Source organism: Lemur catta, chromosome 15 (genome assembly GCF_020740605.2).
Source record: "Lemur catta isolate mLemCat1 chromosome 15, mLemCat1.pri, whole genome shotgun sequence".
Taxonomy (NCBI): domain Eukaryota; kingdom Metazoa; phylum Chordata; class Mammalia; order Primates; family Lemuridae; genus Lemur; species Lemur catta.
The window spans coordinates 44,034,243-44,054,138 of NC_059142.1; the positions used below are offsets into that span (position 1 = coordinate 44,034,243).

General features: G+C 39.9%; 1 protein-coding gene across 7 annotated transcripts in view; it reads right to left on the reverse strand.

Annotated features, from left to right (window-relative positions):
• Window positions 1-18,490, reverse strand: part of STRADA (STE20 related adaptor alpha) — a 28,873-nt gene extending 10,383 nt beyond the window's left edge. Inside the window, exons 1-4 of one of the 7 annotated variants that reach the window (XM_045525968.1) lie at window positions 18,427-18,490; window positions 8,913-8,991; window positions 7,192-7,249; window positions 4,580-4,608 (exon numbers count right to left, since the gene is read on the reverse strand). In XM_045525968.1, the coding sequence (XP_045381924.1) occupies window positions 4,580-4,608; window positions 7,192-7,249; window positions 8,913-8,948 (123 nt within the window). In that variant the 5' untranslated portion in view covers window positions 8,949-8,991; window positions 18,427-18,490. Of the gene's footprint in view, window positions 1-4,579; window positions 4,609-7,191; window positions 7,250-8,912; window positions 8,992-17,365; window positions 17,824-17,864; window positions 17,991-18,426 lie in introns of those variants that run through there. The other 6 variants (XM_045525966.1, XM_045525972.1, XM_045525967.1 and 3 more) reach the window with 6 other exon arrangements.
• Between the last annotated feature and the right edge of the window lie 1,406 nt (window positions 18,491-19,896).

A 19,896-nucleotide genomic window follows, 5' to 3' on the forward strand; every position in this document is an offset into this window, starting at 1 on the left:
GATGGAATTGCTAGGGCACATACTATATGAACGATCAACTTTATGAGATAATGCCAAATCTTTTCCCCAAATGGTTATACCAATTTACACTCCCACTAGCAATGTATGTGTGTTCTTGTTGATCCTACTGTTCCCCAACACTTGGTATTTTCAGATTTCTTAATTTTTGCCAATCTCATTGTGGGTTTGATTTACATTTCCCTGATTACTAATGAAGATGAGCAACTTTTATTTATTGGCCATATGAGTCTTCTCCAAGTGAAAATGCCTCTTCCTGTCTCTTGTCCATTTTTCTACTGAGCTGTTTCAGTGCAGGATTTATTTCCCCAAAGCAGGCCCCACAGAACACTGATCCTGGCAGTTGATGCATGAAGAAAGTTTCCATGATGAATTAAGTGAGGAAATGCAGTGAGGAAGTTCTCTCACATGGAGAATCACTAGTCATACTCCCATACTAAAGGTGTTGAGAAATGCTCTAGTAAGGAAACTTACTTTGTTTAACCTAGGATTTCCCAAAGATATCTGTCTAGAGAAGCTTCTGTTAAATTTTGGGAAAGATAATTTAGGAAAGGATATTTTAAGTAAAACATATGCCATAATGCAAAGACCATAGGCTTAGGGATCAGGCAGAGGCAGAATTTGAACTCAGGTCTATCAATGGCTCTGTGAAAGGGCAAGTCAATGACCTCTTGGGATCTCCATTATCTCAGTGAAATAATTCCCATCCTATAGGGTTGCTGTGACCATGAGATGAGATAAAATGTGAAGAGCTTAGCTCTACCTGGTATAACAAGTATTAGGCTATGTGTGGTAGCTTATGTCTGTAATCCTAGCACTTTGGGAGGCCCAAGTGGGAGGATTGCTTGAGGCCAGGAGCTCAAGACCAGCCTGAGCAACATAGAGACTTCATCTCTACAAAAAATAGAAAAAATTAGCTGGGCTTGGTGGCATGTGCCTATAGTCCCAGCTACTCAGGAGGCTGAGGTAGGAGCTTGAGCCCAGGAGTTCCAGGCTGCAGTTGTGCCACTGCACTCCAGCCTGGGCAACAGAGTGAGACCCTGTCTCAAAAAAACTCCACAAAAAATGAAATATTTAATATATGTGAATTCTATTCTTCTTCTCTCTCTACTGCTGTCTACCTTTTGGTGATTCTCCTGTTCAACAAATAAAATGGAACAGAGAAAATGGAGCAAAGAGAGACTCCTAAGTGGAGTCAGATCAAGAGTTAAGGTTGATTTGATTTGGGGTTTTATATTTATTTGTGTTTTCAAATGCTCTGAAAACAAATTCTAGGATCATTTAATTGCCACTGTAGCTTTCTGAAACTATCTTATCTTCAGAACAACCTTAAGATACTGGTTACTACATACCAGGTACTTCATACAGGTGAGAGAAATACACATAAAAGAGACAAAAATGGAGCAGCAATTTGAGCAAAAAGCCTAAACCAAGAGCTCTGAAAAGGCAACTCTCATTTGTTTAGAATTTACAATGCTAATTTAGTCTTAAAGCATTCTGTCTTCTCAACCTTGCACCTCTGAACCCCTGTAGTATTCTTGCTTTGCAGATCCTGTTTTCTCAAGTATTAATCTATTCCTCAGTAAAATCAATGTCACCAGGTAACAGAAAACTCAGCGGGTTGTTTTCAAACCCAAATTACCTACACTCTGCCTCTATGATCTCATCCCACATCCCTCTCCCCACACAAACATGCTCTAGTCTTAGGAAACCTTCACTAACTGTCCCTCTGTTTGGATCCTTCCTCCTGCCCCATCCTTCCTTCCCTTGCCCCTGCCATTTTCTCAACACTACCTCCTCATCATGCGGTCTCAGCTGAAATGTCATTTCTTCAGAAAAGATTTCCAGCCAAAGTAAAGTAGGTTCCTAGTCACTTTATTAAATCACCTTGCTTAACTTTCTTCACAGAGTTATCACTGCAGTTTATTGATCTATTGTCCGTCTCTGCCACTAGAATGCAAGTGCTGTGAGGGCAGGGACCTTGTCTGTCATGCTCATTGGTGTATTCCCCTATGCCCAGAACAACGTCGGCAAACATTTAAAAAATAAAAATCATTTAAGCAAAGTTTGAACTGAGGAGGTTTTCTGTCTATGACCTTTTCATTCCCATGAGCTGAAGAGGAGAATAGGGGAAATGTGCTAGCCAGTTCCTTTGCAGATGGGCTCAACATAATGACCTACACTGGAAACGCCATAGCACGTTCACCAGAGTCCCCTACTGCTAGGGCGCTCTGTAGATCAGAACCTGATACCTGCATGTGAGAAAGTACTGCATTTTTTAGCAGGTAACCATATGGCCTCACTGAGAAGCAACTACTTTGTATCTGAAGGTCTTCTCTCCTCTGATCTCCAAGCAAACTCCTTAAAATTTCTGTAATTTGAAAAGGACACTATGAAGGCCAGCTGAGTCCTGAAATTAAAATATTTACGATTTATACTTTAAAAAACTCCCTTTGGGCCGGGCGCGGTGGCTCACGCCTGTAATCCTAGCTCTGGGAGGCCGAGGCGGGTGGATCGCTCGAGGTCAGGAGTTCGAGACCAGCCCGAGCAAGAGTGAGACCCCGTCTCTACTAAAAATAGAAAGAAATTATCTGGCCAACTAAAAATATATATACAAAAAAATTAGCCGGGCATGGTGGCTCATGCCTGTAGTCCCAGCTACTCGGGAGGCTGAGGCAGTAGGATCGCTTGAGCCCAGGAGTTTGAGGTTGCTGTGAGCTAGGCTGACGCCACGGCACTCACTCTAGCCCGGGCAACAAAGAGAGACTCTGTCTCAAAAAAAAAAAAAAAAAAAAAAAAAACTCCCTTTGGAAAAGTTACAGATAGATACTTTTTTTTATTACCTATGTCCCTCTTCCTTGTCAGGAGGCATATAAGACATACTGTCTACTGGGCAATACACCAGGATACATTCTTTGTTGAGCCTAGGTAGGGAGTGATTCATTAAACTATTGATGTTCTTAGTCAGTAACCTGACAAACACTTCTATTTTCTAGTAGTACAGAAAACTACTAAAACTAACTCAAAAGTGTTAATTTTAGAAAATAAAATTCTTTAGGTAATTGGGAATATGTGTTCATGGGCAATCTGGAATTGCATGAAATGAACTGGTCCAGTGATAGCAACCACTCTGTCCCCAACTCACCGGAAATGATCCTAAAATGGAAGCTTTCTACTCTGTGGGTATTCTACAGGTCTAAACTCAGAGAGAGACCAGCTGTATTTAGGAAAACAAATAAACCAGGAAACAAAGGCAATATTTTGAAAGGAAGAGGTCTGGTCTGATATTGCCACCAGAAAAACAGGTTAGTTCATTATATTACTTCAGATTTAGAAAAGGTCAAAGTTTAGATGAAAAGAAAAATATTTAACCCATTCTCTTTAAACATAGCATGGCACAGTTTAATTAGTGTAATGTATAATCACAAATTGCTCAGAGAAAGGAACTAATTCTATCGAAGTCTTTTCTTAGTTTTTCCCACAATGAAAAGCATTTTATTCATTTTGAAGCATTTGAAAAATACATAAGCTACTGATATCCAGAAATGACCATAAAATAACTTTGTTTAAAGAGTTTAAAACAAAATACAACAAAGCATACAAAGACAGTATTTATGAAATGCTACCAAACAAACACATTCAACTTCCCACAGGTTTCACACAGGATAACTTTTGATATAACATTGGCAGCTGTGAAAATATAATTGGCATTATATTCTGGAAAAGTACCTCACTGATCCTATAGGAAACTTTTTTGGTCTCCTGATTAGAAAATATTTGGATCTGATAGAGAGGTACTCCTGATTAGCAGACTACATAAGCATAGTAAAAGCTTCACTCAAAGAAATGCCTAGTCAACATGTTCATCCTTCACTCAGTCTTGGGGCTGCCTGCAAACGTGTAAATGTTTGTAACATGAATAGTGTTATAAGTCTACATAGAGAAGGGTTCTTATCCTCTCTCTTTATAAGACAATGATTCATATTTTACAAAATAGCTTGGTACACTGTGCACATCTGGCACTATTTATTTAGGTAAACTAAACTAGAAGAGAATCTCATAGCTTTCACCAATGAAAAAAGTAAATGTTCTGTTTTATACTTTTTAATTTTTGTTTTATTTTTAAGGTAGGAGATTTGAGGTCTAGCTTTATTATCTAAACAGAGATCTATATTATCTCTGTGGACTGAAATCTATTAATAGACTAAGGATGGAAAATTTAATGCCACTAGCCACTAAAAGATAACCACATTTCAGATTGTTTCAGGTACTTTTTTGGGGAAGGGGGTGGTGGGTGATTGGTAGGGTTGGGAAGGGGAGGAGACTGTAATCCCTAGAAGAGACAAAAAGTACCTGAGACTTTTTTCAGTTTTCAAAGTACACATCAAAATCTTTCCAGGGTGAAACCTGAATCTCCACAAGCAAAAGAATTATACTACGAATAAAGCTCAATGACAGATAAGCAGAAACATAAAATGATAAGCCAAGAAAACACACAAACTTCCACAAGAAGTCATCTCCATGCAACAGCCATAGTGCTAGAGCCTAGAAAGTCACTTACTTTTCTCCGAGTGTCACCCGGAGGCTGTTCTGGAGTAGAGAAATTGATTGTTGGCATTTTGTTTTTTTAGCAGAAGACACACCCACATTCAGAACAGCAATTATTGCACTTAGGGCTACATTTATTAATAGAAACCACTTAAGAGTCATTGCAGCAAAAGTGCCTGCAGGGCTACATATAAACACACACACATAGAGATCCACGGTAAAAACACTGTTAGAGGTAGGGGTTTTAAACATGAATCTATGGCTCTTCAAAACTTGGCAAGGCTACCACTCTACAGGTATTCTTTACTAGGTATAACTCAATTGCTACAATTCTGGTCATTTACATTTACTTTTACTTTTAATCAGCACACAATATTATTGAATAGACTAGTTTCAGAGTCTTATACTTTGTAAACAAAAAATTCATTATAAAGTTATATAAGTGGTTGGCCATTTCCCAGTGACAGTACGGACTAGAAAACAGATTTTTTTCTTAAATGGGCAAAAAAAGTTTTTAATACAGCAACACATGTATGAGAGGCCATTTCCCAATCTGATTCTCCAAAGTCAGATAAATTCTATTCTGAATGCAAACAAAGCAAAGGCATTTTGACACTCTGCTACACCTAGTGAAAATCAACAAAGCAAAGGACAACTGAAATAACTTTCTGCTCTTAAATCAGACAAATTCTGCATGTGTCTTTGATTTTCACCATTCTCTAAAAGGGATAAAAATCATCAAACTCAAGATTTTTAACTGTAAAATACTGGGGTGATTACACATTTTTAATTATCTTAAGCTATAACAGTTCAAAATACCTTAAACTATACAAAAATCATAAGAGTAAGTCTAGTCACCAAGGAAAATGCTTTCTCATAAGATATCTTACAGGAGATTATCTGCAGAGTAAATTAGCCTCAACTTATCAAAACAGAAATTCTTTTTCCCCTTGGACATCAGTTTTCTGGTATACAAATGGCAGGAGCAGTTGCTTAATATAGTCTATCAAAGGTAAGAAGCCAGGTGAATGGATTAAAAGAAATTTCACCTTCCAGAGAAGAAGGCAAATTCCAAGTTGTATAAAACTTAGTAATATAGACTTCATCAAGCTTCAATGATATACCGAACAACCTCTTCACACTCCTCAGACCAGAGACGATTGGCATCGTCAAAGACTGTCAGAGATACTATGCTCAAGATGCTGAAAACAAAACCCATTAATTCAGTTCCCAAATACTGGAATATTTATAACTGGACTACCAAATTTCCATTAATGACAATGTTCACTTTTTTTTTTTAAGACATGGGGGGTCTCACCATGTTGCCTGGGCTGGACTTGAATTCCTGGGCTCAAGTGATCCCCCCAAGTAGCCTCTCAAATAGCTGGGACTACAGGCATGCGCCACTGTGCCCAGCTAATTTTTTCTATATTTTTAGTTGTCCAGCTAATTTCTTTCTATTTTTTTTTAGCAGAGACAGGGTCCCGCTCTTGCTCAGGCTGGCCTTGAACTCCTGAGCTCAAACGATCCTCCAGCCTTGGCCTCCCAGAGTGCTAGGATTACAGGCGTGAGCCACCACGCCCGGCCTCTAATTTTTATTCTTTGTAACTGAAACAAAAAGAACTCATCATTTTTTAAAACTCCCATTTGTCTAAAATATAACACTTTAACAAAGTTCACAAATAATACTACTCTAGAAGATCTCTGAGATGCATTAGGGAAAATAATAAGTACCATCTAGCAACTAACAAGTTTGAGTTTTCAATCTCTTAAACCTATTTGGGAGTATTTTGCATCAGTCAATGAATGCACTCAATCTGACAACCTGTTTCTTTTTTTTTTTAATTTTGTTTGCTTTTAAATGGGATTTTCTTCTTTTAATTTTGTTTGCTAGATAACCTGTTTCTTTAGCTATAGGATCCTCAAAGAGTATCTTAGTATTCAAACACAAAGAATGGGGCTCTACTACTATTATTTTTTTTGAAAAGAACTTTTTTTTGTCCTAAATTAAGATGAGAGTTCTCAAAAAAGCTCACTTTGAAAATGGCCAAAGAGAAATGCTTGGGCCTACTTTTTTTTTTTTTTTTTTTTTTAACAGGATCTGGACTGCATGCTTGGGCCTATTAAATCTCAAAGTTTACTTCTGAAATCAACATTTAGATTTTACAATAGTAGTTAATATTTTTGCCATGACAGATTTTTTCCTTTGTTCTTTTAAGTCTCATAATTTCTACCATGAAAAGAATGAGTCAACTGATTGATCAGTAAAACCATAACTTTTATATCATTGCTACCTTTGTCCTATTATTTTATTTCTAAAATCTTCAAGGCTAGAGACTTTAAACACTCAGGTTTTTTCCCTTAAAAATATATAATTCAACTGGACAAAAGTGACATATGTGCCCTTAAATAAATGCTGGCTTTCTAACAATCAAGGCAGGTCAAGGACAAGGCTGGATTAGTCCTCAAACCTTTGGGAAACCATGAATTCAAAAAGGAATCAAATAAATCCAACAAGTGTACTTTACACTTGCCTTTAGAATAGCTAATTTCTAATTGATTTAGTCAACAAAAGAGTAGTGATGTTTATCCTGAAGTGATGGCTAATTGCCATACTGTACTTACCTCCAAATAGTTCCAAATCTCTTAAGCCCTCAACAATGAATTTTTCCGAGACCCACCGCTAAAGAGGAAAACCCCAAAGAGAATTAGTATTTCTTCCAAGCCACAACAAATTAGCTACCAGCCTTCAGACAGACAAAAATACAACTACAAAAACAGAATCATGCAGTATAGTTAGGATACATTTTTATGGAAAAGTGTTGAAAAGAACATTGAAATCAATTAAAAACAATAGATTAATTCCTTTTTTTACTCCTCTTTGCCTAATTTGATGAGTAATTCTTAAATATGACATATGAAAAATATGCAGTACTGATCCTAATAACTAACGATGACTGTTTTTGTCTTTTCTATTTATAAAACTACCTTTTGGTTCCATCGTATCCATTCCATAGCTATCTATTACAGATGCCTTGAATCATTAATGCCAATTTGAAAACAATTATTGGAATTCACAACATAGAAAATAGGGATGAAATAGTTTTTCACAAGACTCTATTAGTCTGTAAAAGGAAACACAGCAAGCTGCATATTCTTTTACCAACTAAGGGTTCTAAAGACATCTTTGCTTACATTTTCTGCCAAGTTCACAAGGATCAAACTAACAAGACCAATCTATGGTTCACTTTACTGGCCTACTTCAAATGAGTATTGGATTTCCATCATACTGATCAGTGGTTTCATTTCACCTGAATTAGGCTATGTTGAAACAGAAAAGCAGCTCATATTTAAAAGCAATGGAATCAAGATTGTATTTCACTTAAGGACTGGTGTTAAAGTTTGGCTTGGGGGCTTTCTTTCCACTGGGCAGAGTTCAGGCTAAGGAGAGATTTCCTTTATCCTCTTAATTAACAGTGAAGTTTATTCTTTCCAAAACATTAATAAATTATTCTTATATGCATAAACATAAGAAAAAAGATTAAATAACATTCAGAAATAAGTTGAATATAGATTATGAATTGGAACTATAGCATCATTCTCTGTCCTTCCCTATAATAATTTTTTCTGAATTAAAAAAGAAATAACACCCTAAATAACTTAATATAAAAAATTATATGTACTGTATCACAAAATATAATTTATGCTTTAATATTTAAAGAGTGGTATACTCATGTCTCACAGCACTTACACAGTTACAAAATTTTTAAATAATTACTACTGTATTTAGAAATTGAGTATTTGATAATAAACAAAATAAGATTGTCTTTTATGAAATCATGAGAGCTTGTAAAGAAGCAAAATCTAGTATTTGTTCTTGAGGTCATTTTAGCTGATGAAGTTTTGAGGTATAATAAAATCTTTCATGTTCAAAATGTCTTCAACTAAAACAAATGATTATAGCTAGAAAAAAAGTGTTCCAGTAATTACAACTTGATGCTGATTTTAAAAACACACAAACCCATGGGGAGATCATTAACAGTTACATATCTACACTGAAAAGGGCAACCAACTCATTCAGTGTTGCACAACTGATATTCATAAAATAAGCTATCTTCTTGTGTCTTCTCTATCAGACAAGCTGGTGGTAAATTATGTGTCTCTGGTCAGTTCTGCCTGCAAACTCTTTTCTCAGGAGTGGAGACTGCAATCCCTGCCTTACTTCCTACATCCCTCACTTCTATATGTTTCTGAGCATCACACAAAACCACCCACAATATATGCCAAAGCACATTACTTTTCAGAAAACAAAAATAATAAATCCAGAAGAATAGAAAAACACTCACCCTAATTCGCTCCGGTTTACTTACAAGAAAAGACATGAGTTCTCAATATGTAGACTACTTCAATTTCAAAAACTTAAACCTAAAAGGAAAATAGAAAAAGGTTGAGTTAGCAAAATCTCTGTTTACAGAAATATCTTTCTATTAACAAAAACTTACTATGAGTCTGCCATTCGAAGCACTGTACTAGACGTATAAATTGTTAAAGATTTGCTTAGAGAAATTTTCAGTGATGATAAACTTGGATGTACTTTGGCCTAGTACATTCTGAAATTCTGCAATTTCTATAAAAGAAGTTTATTATTATATGGTTTTCTTTATTTTCTTTATTTTTTTGAGACAGAGTATCACTCTGTTGCCCTGGGTAGAGTGCAGTGGCATCATAATAGCTCACTGCAACCTCAAATTGCTGGGCTCAAGTGATCCTCCTGCCTTAGCCTCCTGAGTAGCTGAGACTATAAGGCGCGTGCCACCATGCCTGGCTAATTTTTTCTATTTTTTTGTAGAGAAGGGGTCTTGCTCTTGCTCAGGCTGGTCTCAAGCTCCTGAGCTCAAGTGATCCTCCTGCCTTGGCCTCCTAGAGTGCTAGGATTACAGGCGTGAGCCACTGAGTCTGGCCTTGGTTTTCTTTAAATTAATTTTTAAATTTCTCTTGACCCTGACCCCTTCCCAGGAGCAATTACCTTCAATTCTTTTGGATGTTTATCCTCCTTTTAAAATCATTATTCTTAAGTAATGTTTATATGGCTACGACTTCATTTTGGACTTTTATCTACTAACTTTACTACAGTAGATGAAGACTAAGCTTTCCTACATCATCTTCTTCCAATCTCTGTCCTGTCCTCAGTCTTGCAACATAGCTCTGGCATAATTTTTGGTTAAATCAATAGTCCACACTTATATTACTATGACTATGCAAACATGGTTCACAGTGGAGACAAATGGAAATGACCATGTCTCCTTTCTCGTACACTCCATTGTTTCCTAGCATTAATAATTGCTTCACGTTTTGTTCATTTGCTTGGTTTCCCATATAGCTATTAACTTTCTACAAATATCTAAAATCTCTGCTACTTACCTTATCCATGTATTAATATTTTTCCATTCCCTCAAAACCTTCCATTCCAGTGTTCTCCTGGAGACTGCCTTCACAGCACCCTCCATCCTCCTGCTGCAATCTGGACTCCTCACTTTCTAGGCCAGTTGCACTTAGTCTGCCTTTTCATTTATTTTTTAAAATTGAAAATTATTTAGGGAGTAGGGATAGGAGAGAGATGGGAGCTTTTGTGGGGAACCGTATGTTCTGTATAGAAATATTGTGAGTTGTTAATATTCATGGAATGAGTGTTTCGCGGGGAAAGAGAGCAAGCGTGCATTTCTTTCAGAGGGTGTTGGAAAGAGGATGAGCTTTCAAGAAAGAAGAGCAGCCTGCCTTTATAGCATGGAGAATTGGGTCCTTCAATTCTGGGATTGAATTATTCTTGTATTATTTCTTTTTCTTTCTTTCTGTTTTTTTGTTTTGTTTTGTTTTTTTGAGACAAGGTCTCATTTTGTTGTCCAGGCTAGAGTGCAGTGGCATCATCATAGCTCAGTGGTCCCCAGACCTTTTCGGCACCAGGGACTGGTTTCATGCAAGACAATTTTTCCACTGGCGGGGGTGGAGGGGCAGGGCTCAGGCAGTGATGCCAGCGATGGGGAGCAACTATAAATACAGATGAAGCCTTCCTGGCTAGCTTGTCCACTGCTCACCTCCTGCTGTGTACCCAGTTCCTACATTTCTTTATTTTTTTATTGCAAAGTTTCATGGAAGACAATTTTTCCATGGACAAGGGGTGGGGGACACAGAGCTCAGGTGGTGATGTGTGGCCTGGTTCCTAACAGGCCGCGGCGGGTACCTGGCTGCGGCCTGGGGGTTGGGAACCATAGTCATAGCTCATTACAGACTTGAAACCCTGGGCTCAAGTGATCCTCCTGCCTCGTCCTCTAGAGTACCTGGGACTACAGATGTGTGCCACCACGCCCTGCTAATAATTATTACATTTCTAAGAGAGACCTTGAAATTAACCTTTTCAGAGATTTAAAAATAGAAGATATTCAAGCTTTTGATTCAAGATTTTAGATGGAGCACCAAGTACTTACCTCACCTCTCTTCCCAAGGTCCCATTATCATTAAAGGAATAAAAAATAATAAGCCTATATCAGAGGACAGAATGAGAGAGACCATTAGATGAAGTTTCAATAAATTTCTAGGAGGTGAAAAGTAGACAGAAGAGGGCTGGCCCAGGAAATAGGAGAAAGCTGCAGGCTAGAATGTGAATGAAGGAGATTATAGCACAGAAGAAGGCAAATCTGCCCAGCAGACAATCCTAAGGGCTCTGAACCCAAACTGTAGCAACAAGCAGTGAGGGAAGGAGACTGTGGGGCTGAAAACTGGCCCCCTGTGTAACTGCCCACTCATGCCCGTGAGTTCTAAATCCACACTTGCCAACTGATTAGCCCTGTTAAGTTCACACAGCTCCCAGTCAGCTTTTCTATTCCTTTATCATTATATATGAGTGAATATCAAGCATCATCAGACCTCAGAAAAAAAGACCATGGCATTTAAAACACACACAGGCACACTCACAAAATTCACAGAAACACCAACTCCAGAGGAAACAGAGATGATTCAGGGAAAAGAACTCAAAAAACAACACTCTAATATCTTCAGAGGTTCCAAAAGATACCACTTCCATAAAACCAAAAAAGATGATAGAAACAATAAGAAAGAAAGAATTCTTGGAAATTATAAATATTGGAAGTAACAAACTCAATAAAGAGAAAAATCTTCTAGATCACAAAGCAAAATGACAGATGAAGAATATTAGAAAAAACATAAGAGGCACAGAGGATCAAGCAAGGGGATATAATATCTGCATTGAAATATAATATGAAAATAAAAGGGAGAAAAATATTAAGAAATGGAAAAAAAAAACAAGGCACCTACAATGGAAAAAGAATCAGATGGATAACAAACTTCTTAAAAACATCAAATAATGCTAGAAGAAATAAAACAAGATATAAGATTCTGAGTAAAAAAATTATTTTGAATCTATACTATAACTATACTCAAATGAACTACCAATACATTATAAAAGCAAAATAATTTGTCAGACATGAAAAAAATAAAGGCCTCGTGAGGTGGCTCACAGAAGATGGAAGATGTAAGGGGGAAGAGACAGGAATGACTGGAGAAGCTAATGTCCCTATCTTCCAAAGAAGGTATAGGTGAAGCTGAAAGTTGATAAGATAACAAATAGAAATTTACGTACAATATTTAAGACCACAAAGATAACCCACAGAAGAACTAAAAATACAGGGATTGAACTATGAAAATGTGGGAGGAAGAAAAAGAGGGCAGTGTGAGATTCAACATTACCTCTACTCTCTTGGGAAGATAAGGATAAGCTTCCCTAGTCATTTCTCTGTCTCTCCTATTAGAGTGGAAAGTCTGAACTTGTTTAGAATTATAGAAGTCCATCATTAAAAACTAAAACCAAAAATGATTAATGAGGAACAGAAGTAGGCATGGGAGAGGTAGAGCCGAGAGACTGCTGCTTTTCAGTATTAGCCCCCATAGCATTACTTTAATAACTGCATGCAGATATTTTCTTTGATAATTTTATTAACTAATAAAAAAGATATTCATCTGAGACGGTTTAGAGTAGCTCTACCTAGTGATTAGGGGTAAACATTATATAAATTCTGAAGGACTTTCTAGTTTCACAATGAATCATGTAAAAATCATGAACTTTGTGTGACATTAAAATCATTATGCTGCCTTCAAATTTCCTTAAAATGTAATTCAAAGTGGAAGGGCAGATGGATGATATATCATTTGAAGGACATATTCACATTTATCAAGAATATTTAACACCATATATACAATTAGCAAAGCAATATTACTAGTAGACAAATACAAAAATAGCTTTCTTATTTAGAAGCAGTCTTAAATGGTTATTTATTTACTTATTTTTAATTTATTTTTTTCCTATTTTTAGTAGAGACGCGGTCTCGCTCTTGCTCAGGCTGGTCTCCAACTCCTGACCTGAAGTGATCCTCCCGCCTCAGCCTCCCAGAGTGCTAGGATTACAGGCGTGAGCCACCGTGCCGGGCCTTAAATGGTTATTAAAAAAGAATGTACTGCTGTTCAAGGCTATAATTGAAATCTTAAATAGTGAGAATGAGGCTTTAGTCTTGACTAGAATGACTAAATCCTATACACACACTTTTCACAAACTGTCTCTAAGTATCAACAGTAAGCTAATGTGGTATACTTATTTATTTACCTTAAGAGCACTGTGAACTAAAATAAAACTTTAAGGCTCACCCCCTCACTGGCTGACTGAATGGACCCCCTAGTGGCGAAAGGAATATCCTAAAACTAAATTGCCTGCCAAGAGGAAGGAGGTCAGATATGCCTCATCATACCCCTCTCCCTTCTTGGGGACATCCTTTGTAACCCATTAACAGGTCTAAGGGTATGCGAGACAAACCTACAGGTCCTCAATTTACACAACAAATGTATGTACAGTGGCTTATCCCTGATAAACAGCTCCTATGTTAAAACACTCCAAGCCTTTAGACAAAGCTTCATGTCTTTAACCAATTACAAGCCAAAGAATCTTTAAATCCACCTATAACCTGTAAGCCCCCCTTCCAGATGGCCCACCTTTTTGGGCTAAACCAATGTATGCGTCCCATGTATTGATTTATGACTTTACCTGTAACCCCTGTCTCCCTGAAATGTATAAAACCAAACTGTAACCCAACCATAGCGCGTCCACTTGCTCAAGGCTTCTTGGCTGTGGCTCAGGGTCATGGTCCTCAAATTTGTCTCAGAGTAAATCTCTTTAAAATTATTTTACAGAGTCTGGTCTTTTTTTCCATTCACAGCACTGATAGAAATAGTAACTACTGGCTGGGGGCGCGGTGGCTCACGCCTGTAATCCTAGCACTCTGGGAGGCCGAGGCGGGTGGATTGCTCCAGGTCAGGAGTTCGAGACCAGCCGGAGCAAGAGCAAGACCTCGTCTCTACTAAAAATAGAAAGAAATTAGCCAGACAACTAAAAAATATATACAGAAAAAATCAGCCGGGCATGGTGGTGCATGCCTGTAATCCCAGCTACTCGGGAGGCTGAGGCAGAAGGATTGCTTGAGCCCAGGAGTTTGAGGTTGCTGTGAGCTAGGCTGACGCCACGGCACTCTAGCCCAGGCAACAGTGAGACTCTCTCAAAAAAAAAAAAAAAAAGTAACTATTTTGGAGAGGTTTGCATACTTAGACTGGAAAAAGGTATGGGGCCTCCAGCTAATCTTAAAAACCCAGGGTGTATGCTGGGGACAGGACTCAAAAGATAATCAGGAGAAGTTTTCATTATTAGTACCTCCTCTGATAAAGCCCTGGTGCCTGGCCTTAGGGATACAAAGAGGTGTAAGACATTTCTGGAAAGTAAAGAGCTTACAAACTAGTCGTGGAAACAGGACACACAAGCAAGACAAGAAAACACACAAGTAGAAATGAGTGATGGGCAACTCCTTATGGAGATCAGCAAAGGGAGAGATTACTATGAGCTGTGGTAATCCTGTAATGTCAAGTAGGAATTAAAGAAAATGGGAATTCCAAGACTAAAATAGTATTAGCTACTGATTATTTTGTGTTTATAGTAGTCCTCCTTATCTGCGGTTTCACTTTCTGAGATTTTAGTTCAGGTCAACTGAGGTCTGAAAATATTAAATGGAAATTTCCAGAAATCAACAATTCGTAAGGTTTAAAACGTGTGCTGTTCTGGAGTAGCCTGATGAAAACTTGTACCCTCATGCTCCATCCTGCCTAGGACATGAATCATCCCTTTATCCAGTGTATCCACACTGTCTATGCTAGCGACCCATCAGTCACTTAGTAGCTGACGTGATTATCAGATCAACTGGGGCAGTATCACAGTGTGATATTTTCTGGGCTTTCAGGAATCCACTGGGGATCTTGGAACATATTCCCCATGGTTATGGGTGGGCTACTGTACTTTGTCTTGTCCACAGGTGTATCTCCCAACTTCCAGAATAATGCCTTTCATATAGTAAGCACTCCATAATACTGAATGGCTGGCCAAATGTGCAGAGAAGTATTTTAGCACTTTGAGCATACTCTGAAATTAATGTCAGGGCAGTTACAGAAACAGAACTCCACATATATAAGAACAATGAATAGGCCTTAAATGCATGCTAGAGTACGGACTTTACTCAGCAGTCAGAAGCCACTGCAGTTTTGAACAGAAAGGTGACAAACACAACAGTGGTCTAAAGCAGTGTCTCTCAAACTTTATTGTCATGCAAATCACTTGAGGATCTTGCTAAAATGCAGACTTTGATTCAGAAGGTCTGGAGGGGGGCCTGGTAGTTCTAACAAGCTCATAAGTGATGGTAATGCTGCTGATCTGTGGCCCATGATATTAACTAATGTTAGAGTCGTCTTATTCTAAGGAATATTCTAAGGAATATTAATCTGCCAAAGGATGGGGAGGGGAGAGGTGAAAATAACCCTGGGAAAGGAATGCCAGGTAGAATACAATGACAGCAGATGACATTTGTGATGATAAAGGCCTGTGGCACTGGGAATGTTAATGAAATAGATAGATGGGGGAGAAGGAAGAATAAAGAAAGCATAAAACGTTTAGTTAGAAAGGACACCAGAAGTCATCTGGTCATCCTCTACCCTTTGGAAGAGTATCTTTTACAAATTCCTAGATATATGGTTATCCAGTTTCTACTTGAAAACTTTCCATGCCACTACCTTATCCGGGGGCCCATTCTACTTGTGGATAACTCTTATGACTCTGATTTTTTTGTGTACCTGAGTACTGGGGAAAGAGTAGTGTGTCCATGATGGAAACAGGAAAGCTCGGAAGTGGAAGCAGTTTGAGTAGAAGGATGAGTTTGAGTTTTTAAATCATATTGAGGCTGAGAAGACAGTTATATATTCCAAGAGGAAATATACAGCATTCAGTTAGAAGAACAGGACTGATGCTTAAGAGAGGTCAGATGGCAATGTCGACTTGGGAATCAGCACTTAAGAGTGACAGAAAAATTCAGCCTTTACATCTGGGCAAAAAAAAAGAAAATGACAGAAATTCACTAAAGAAAATGGTGAGAGAAAAGCAGAAGGCTGAGAGGCAAGCCTTGGGATAGATCTATATTTAGGGCATGGCCCTTGAAAGACAGCTAGAAGTAGAGCCCAAAGAAAACACTTTAAAGTTCCTGCTTCCCCTCCTGGACCACCTCCTGTCTCCAACCTGGCTAACTTTCACCTGTCCCTCAGTACTCGCCTCAGATGTCCTGTGCTATGGGAAGTCCTCCCTGACCCCCCTCACCCCTATTGATCCCTAACACCTACCACACTCTTAACTGCCAATTTATCTCTTCCACTAGGAATAGAAATTCCTTGAGGGCAGGGAATGAATTTTGTATAGTGTTGTACTTCCAGGGGCAACTGTGCCCCCGGGTAGCTGTTAAATTAATAATAGTAAAAAATAATAAAAGCAGTAAACATTTATGTCAAACTTACTATGTGCCATGCACTGTGCTAAATGCTTCACGGAGATCAGCTGACAAGTATTATCATCACTGTTTTACAAATCCAGAACTTAGGGTACAGGGAGGTTAAATGCCCAAAAGTCACACAGGCAAGTGATAGGGGACTGATTAAATCTGTTCCAAAGTCTGTGCTCTAGAAACTGGAGTGATGACAGACAAGCCAAAGAAGTTTCAAGACTGGGTGCACAAAGATAAAATGATTAAGAAAATATCAACTGATTGGCAAATGCTGCGGACCAGATGCCAAATGGTACAGAAAAAATTCATTTACCCTGATTTGAAATTTTTTCCTTTCTCCCTATTCTTGTCACGGGTTTTCTAAACTTCCTCCATGTCTGAGGTCACAATTATAAGCACCTCATTTGAGCCAAAATACCTCCAAGAAACCTGGTTAAAGGGTAGGGGTCAGATTTGACTAGTGCAGCACTGTAACTAATGGCTGAATCAACAGGCTCCTGGCCTGAGGCAGGTAATCAAATCGAGTGTCTTCATCAACTCTCGGGGGACAAGAAACAGTCTGGAGTGTCTTTAGAAAGTATGAATCAGTCAATGAAGAACTGTTTTAATGCCACAAATAAATATCTGAACATGGTTCTACTTCAACAGATATTACAATAAGAACATGACCAATTCCAACAGCTTTTGCTGTTTGGGGGAAGTCCAGCTAAAGTATGCCAGGGTATTAGCAGAAAGCTGGGCAGAGAGGTTAGTTCCCCATTTCCTGAGAACCATGAACAATTTTACTTAACCACTCCCCTTCCCTCTTGCTCACTTCCCTACCGCCGACCCCCATCTCGGGCCCCCAATCCGCTGCGGGCACTTTAACATACTTTGCAAAAAGACAATTAGAAACTCTTCGTTTTGGCTTAGTCTGTTAGTCTGGGAGTCATCTGGATCTTGTGTCCTTATGGGGGCTTGACCGGCTGCCTGTCCAGCCTGGGATGAGATGAAATGGGGATGGGGAAGCAGGAGGAAGTCAGGACTAGGATCTGTTGCCACTTTGCTTGAGCAGGACAAAATGACACCTGGCCCCAGGTTCCCCACCTGGAAGTCCCGGGAGAAAAGGGGATTGGGAAAGCAGGAGCTCGCGTCTCCCGCCCGGGAACTCCGCTCCAGCGTCTGCCCGCCAGGCCCAAGCCTATTCAGCTCTCTGGCTGCGGCCCCTCATTGAGGGACTGAGGACGCGGGTTAAAGGCGGCCCGTGGCGGGCGACGGTGAGCCCAGGATGGCCGCTTTGACGAATGCCCGGCTCTGAGGAGATGGAATGGGCGTCAGGGCGAGGAGGGACTGGACCCTGGAGCGCACCAGGCGGCCCCGCCAGCCCGGTACCTGTTCCTGGAGTGAGCGCGCAGTCCCGACCGTCTGAGCTCCGCCTCCTCAGTTTTATGGCCGCGCCGCGCCGGGCCGGTTGCCGGGGGAGGTACGCAACGTGCCATGCGCAGTAGAGCGCCCCGGCCCGCCCCGCCCCGCCCTCGGCCGCCGCGCGCGGGCGGTCGCTCTTCGCTGCGGCACCGGGTGCTTCCGTCTCGGAGGGGGCCGGTTTCTCCGAGAGCGTGGAAGCCAAAGACCTAGGTTGTCGCCAACACGGACGGGGCACTCCAGAGCCTCCGCCTCCTCAGCAGGAGAGGGAGTGGGTGATTTCAGTAATGAAGGGGCCAAGAGGACTAAAAAGTGCAAACCACCTCTGGCTACTGACTCGGCTACTCTGAGGATTTTTTTTTTTCTTGTGGTAGAACTTCAGTGGAAAAACCCATCTCGCACTTTTCTTTGAAGACATCTCAAACACCCCTCACTTTGGGCCCTTGGGCACCAGACGACAAACTATAAAAGAGGAAACCTATCTTTTCTCTGCCCCAGGTTGCTTGTCGGTAAAATGAGGAAAATAGCTTACCTGATAAGAACCACTATCATTTTTTCCCCTTCTGGGTCTTTTTGCCCCCGAACCCTTCCTCATCCACAATTCAAAGACGGGCTGTTTGCGGAAACCTGTGATAAGGTTTGCCCAAGCCAAGCTATGCAGGGCTTGAGAAATGAGGAAGCGGTCAAGTGATGGCATAAGACTCGTTTCTGAGACTAGGTGTTTCAGCGACTTACTCCACCCGCAGGGAGCAGGGGGTGCCCAAAAAGTGGATATATACCATCAAGTAATGAACACTCACTTTCCTAGCTCTGACCCTTGAAACATTTATACTGTCCTAACTTCCAAGACTGGGGAGAAGTTGAGCTACATCCAAGCTGGGACTGATGGAAATATGCCACTGAAACTGTGTGTGGTCTTAGCCATGCACCTGTACCTTCACGAGGGTCTCACTGAATTGTACACACACCACTTTGATCCTATCCAAAGCACTGCTCTCACATTCTCTCATTCTCAAAATAAGATGCCACTCTCAGGAGCAAACTTTGTAAATTCACAAAGCAAGATAGTAGCAGAAACAGAAGTAAAATTCCTGGCAGTGTTCTATTGAAAAGACTTTCACATGTGGTCTTTGGAATTGGGAATATTAGCGAAGACTGCCTGAAAAGACGTCAAACTTCTGTACTAATACCTAGTAGCCAAGGCGAGCGCGGTGGCTCACGCCTGTAATCCTAACACTCTGGGAGGCCAAGGCTGGAGGATCGCTTGAGCTCAGGAGTTGGAGACCAGCCTGAGCAAGGGTGAGACCCATTTCTACTGAAAATAGAAAAATTAGCGGGATGTGGAGGGCGCCTATATTCCCAGCTACTCCGAAGGTAGGAGGGTCGCTTGAGCCCATGAATTTGAGGTTCTATGACCACCCCACTGTATTCTACCCTGGCGACAGAGCAGACTGTCTCAAAAAACAAAAACAAAACCTAGTAGCCCAGATGCTACATCATTTTCTGGATGGCAAAAGGGGGTAAGAGATTTTTACCAACTTCATGACTATCCACATACGCTACTTAGAGAACTCTTTGGCCCAGATTCTGCTGTGACTGTTTTGAGAAGCGAATTTGTATTAGCTTTAGTTTTCCTTGCGAAAGGACCTCCCACACACTAATCCATGTAATTTAGAGGAAACGGTGCAATAAAAGGTCAATTTTTAGTTTACAAAGTAAGTCTTTTCCTGCTTTGCTTTTCACTTGTTATGAGCCCTGGGATGCGTAGTAAGCTCTGTAACGTTCTTCACTTAGAAAGGTTCGGACTCTCCAAGATTTCCAGCTTTCTGAAACTGGCTTGAGGCCTAGAGGAATGAAGATGGACTGAAGTTCCTGGCTATTTCTGTTTAACTCTGAGTACCCAGTTTAAACCAAGTACGCAGGCCTCTTCATGATACCACATAAATTAACCGTGAAAAAGGTAAAACTAGTTGCCGATAATATTCAAGTGACAGATAACAGG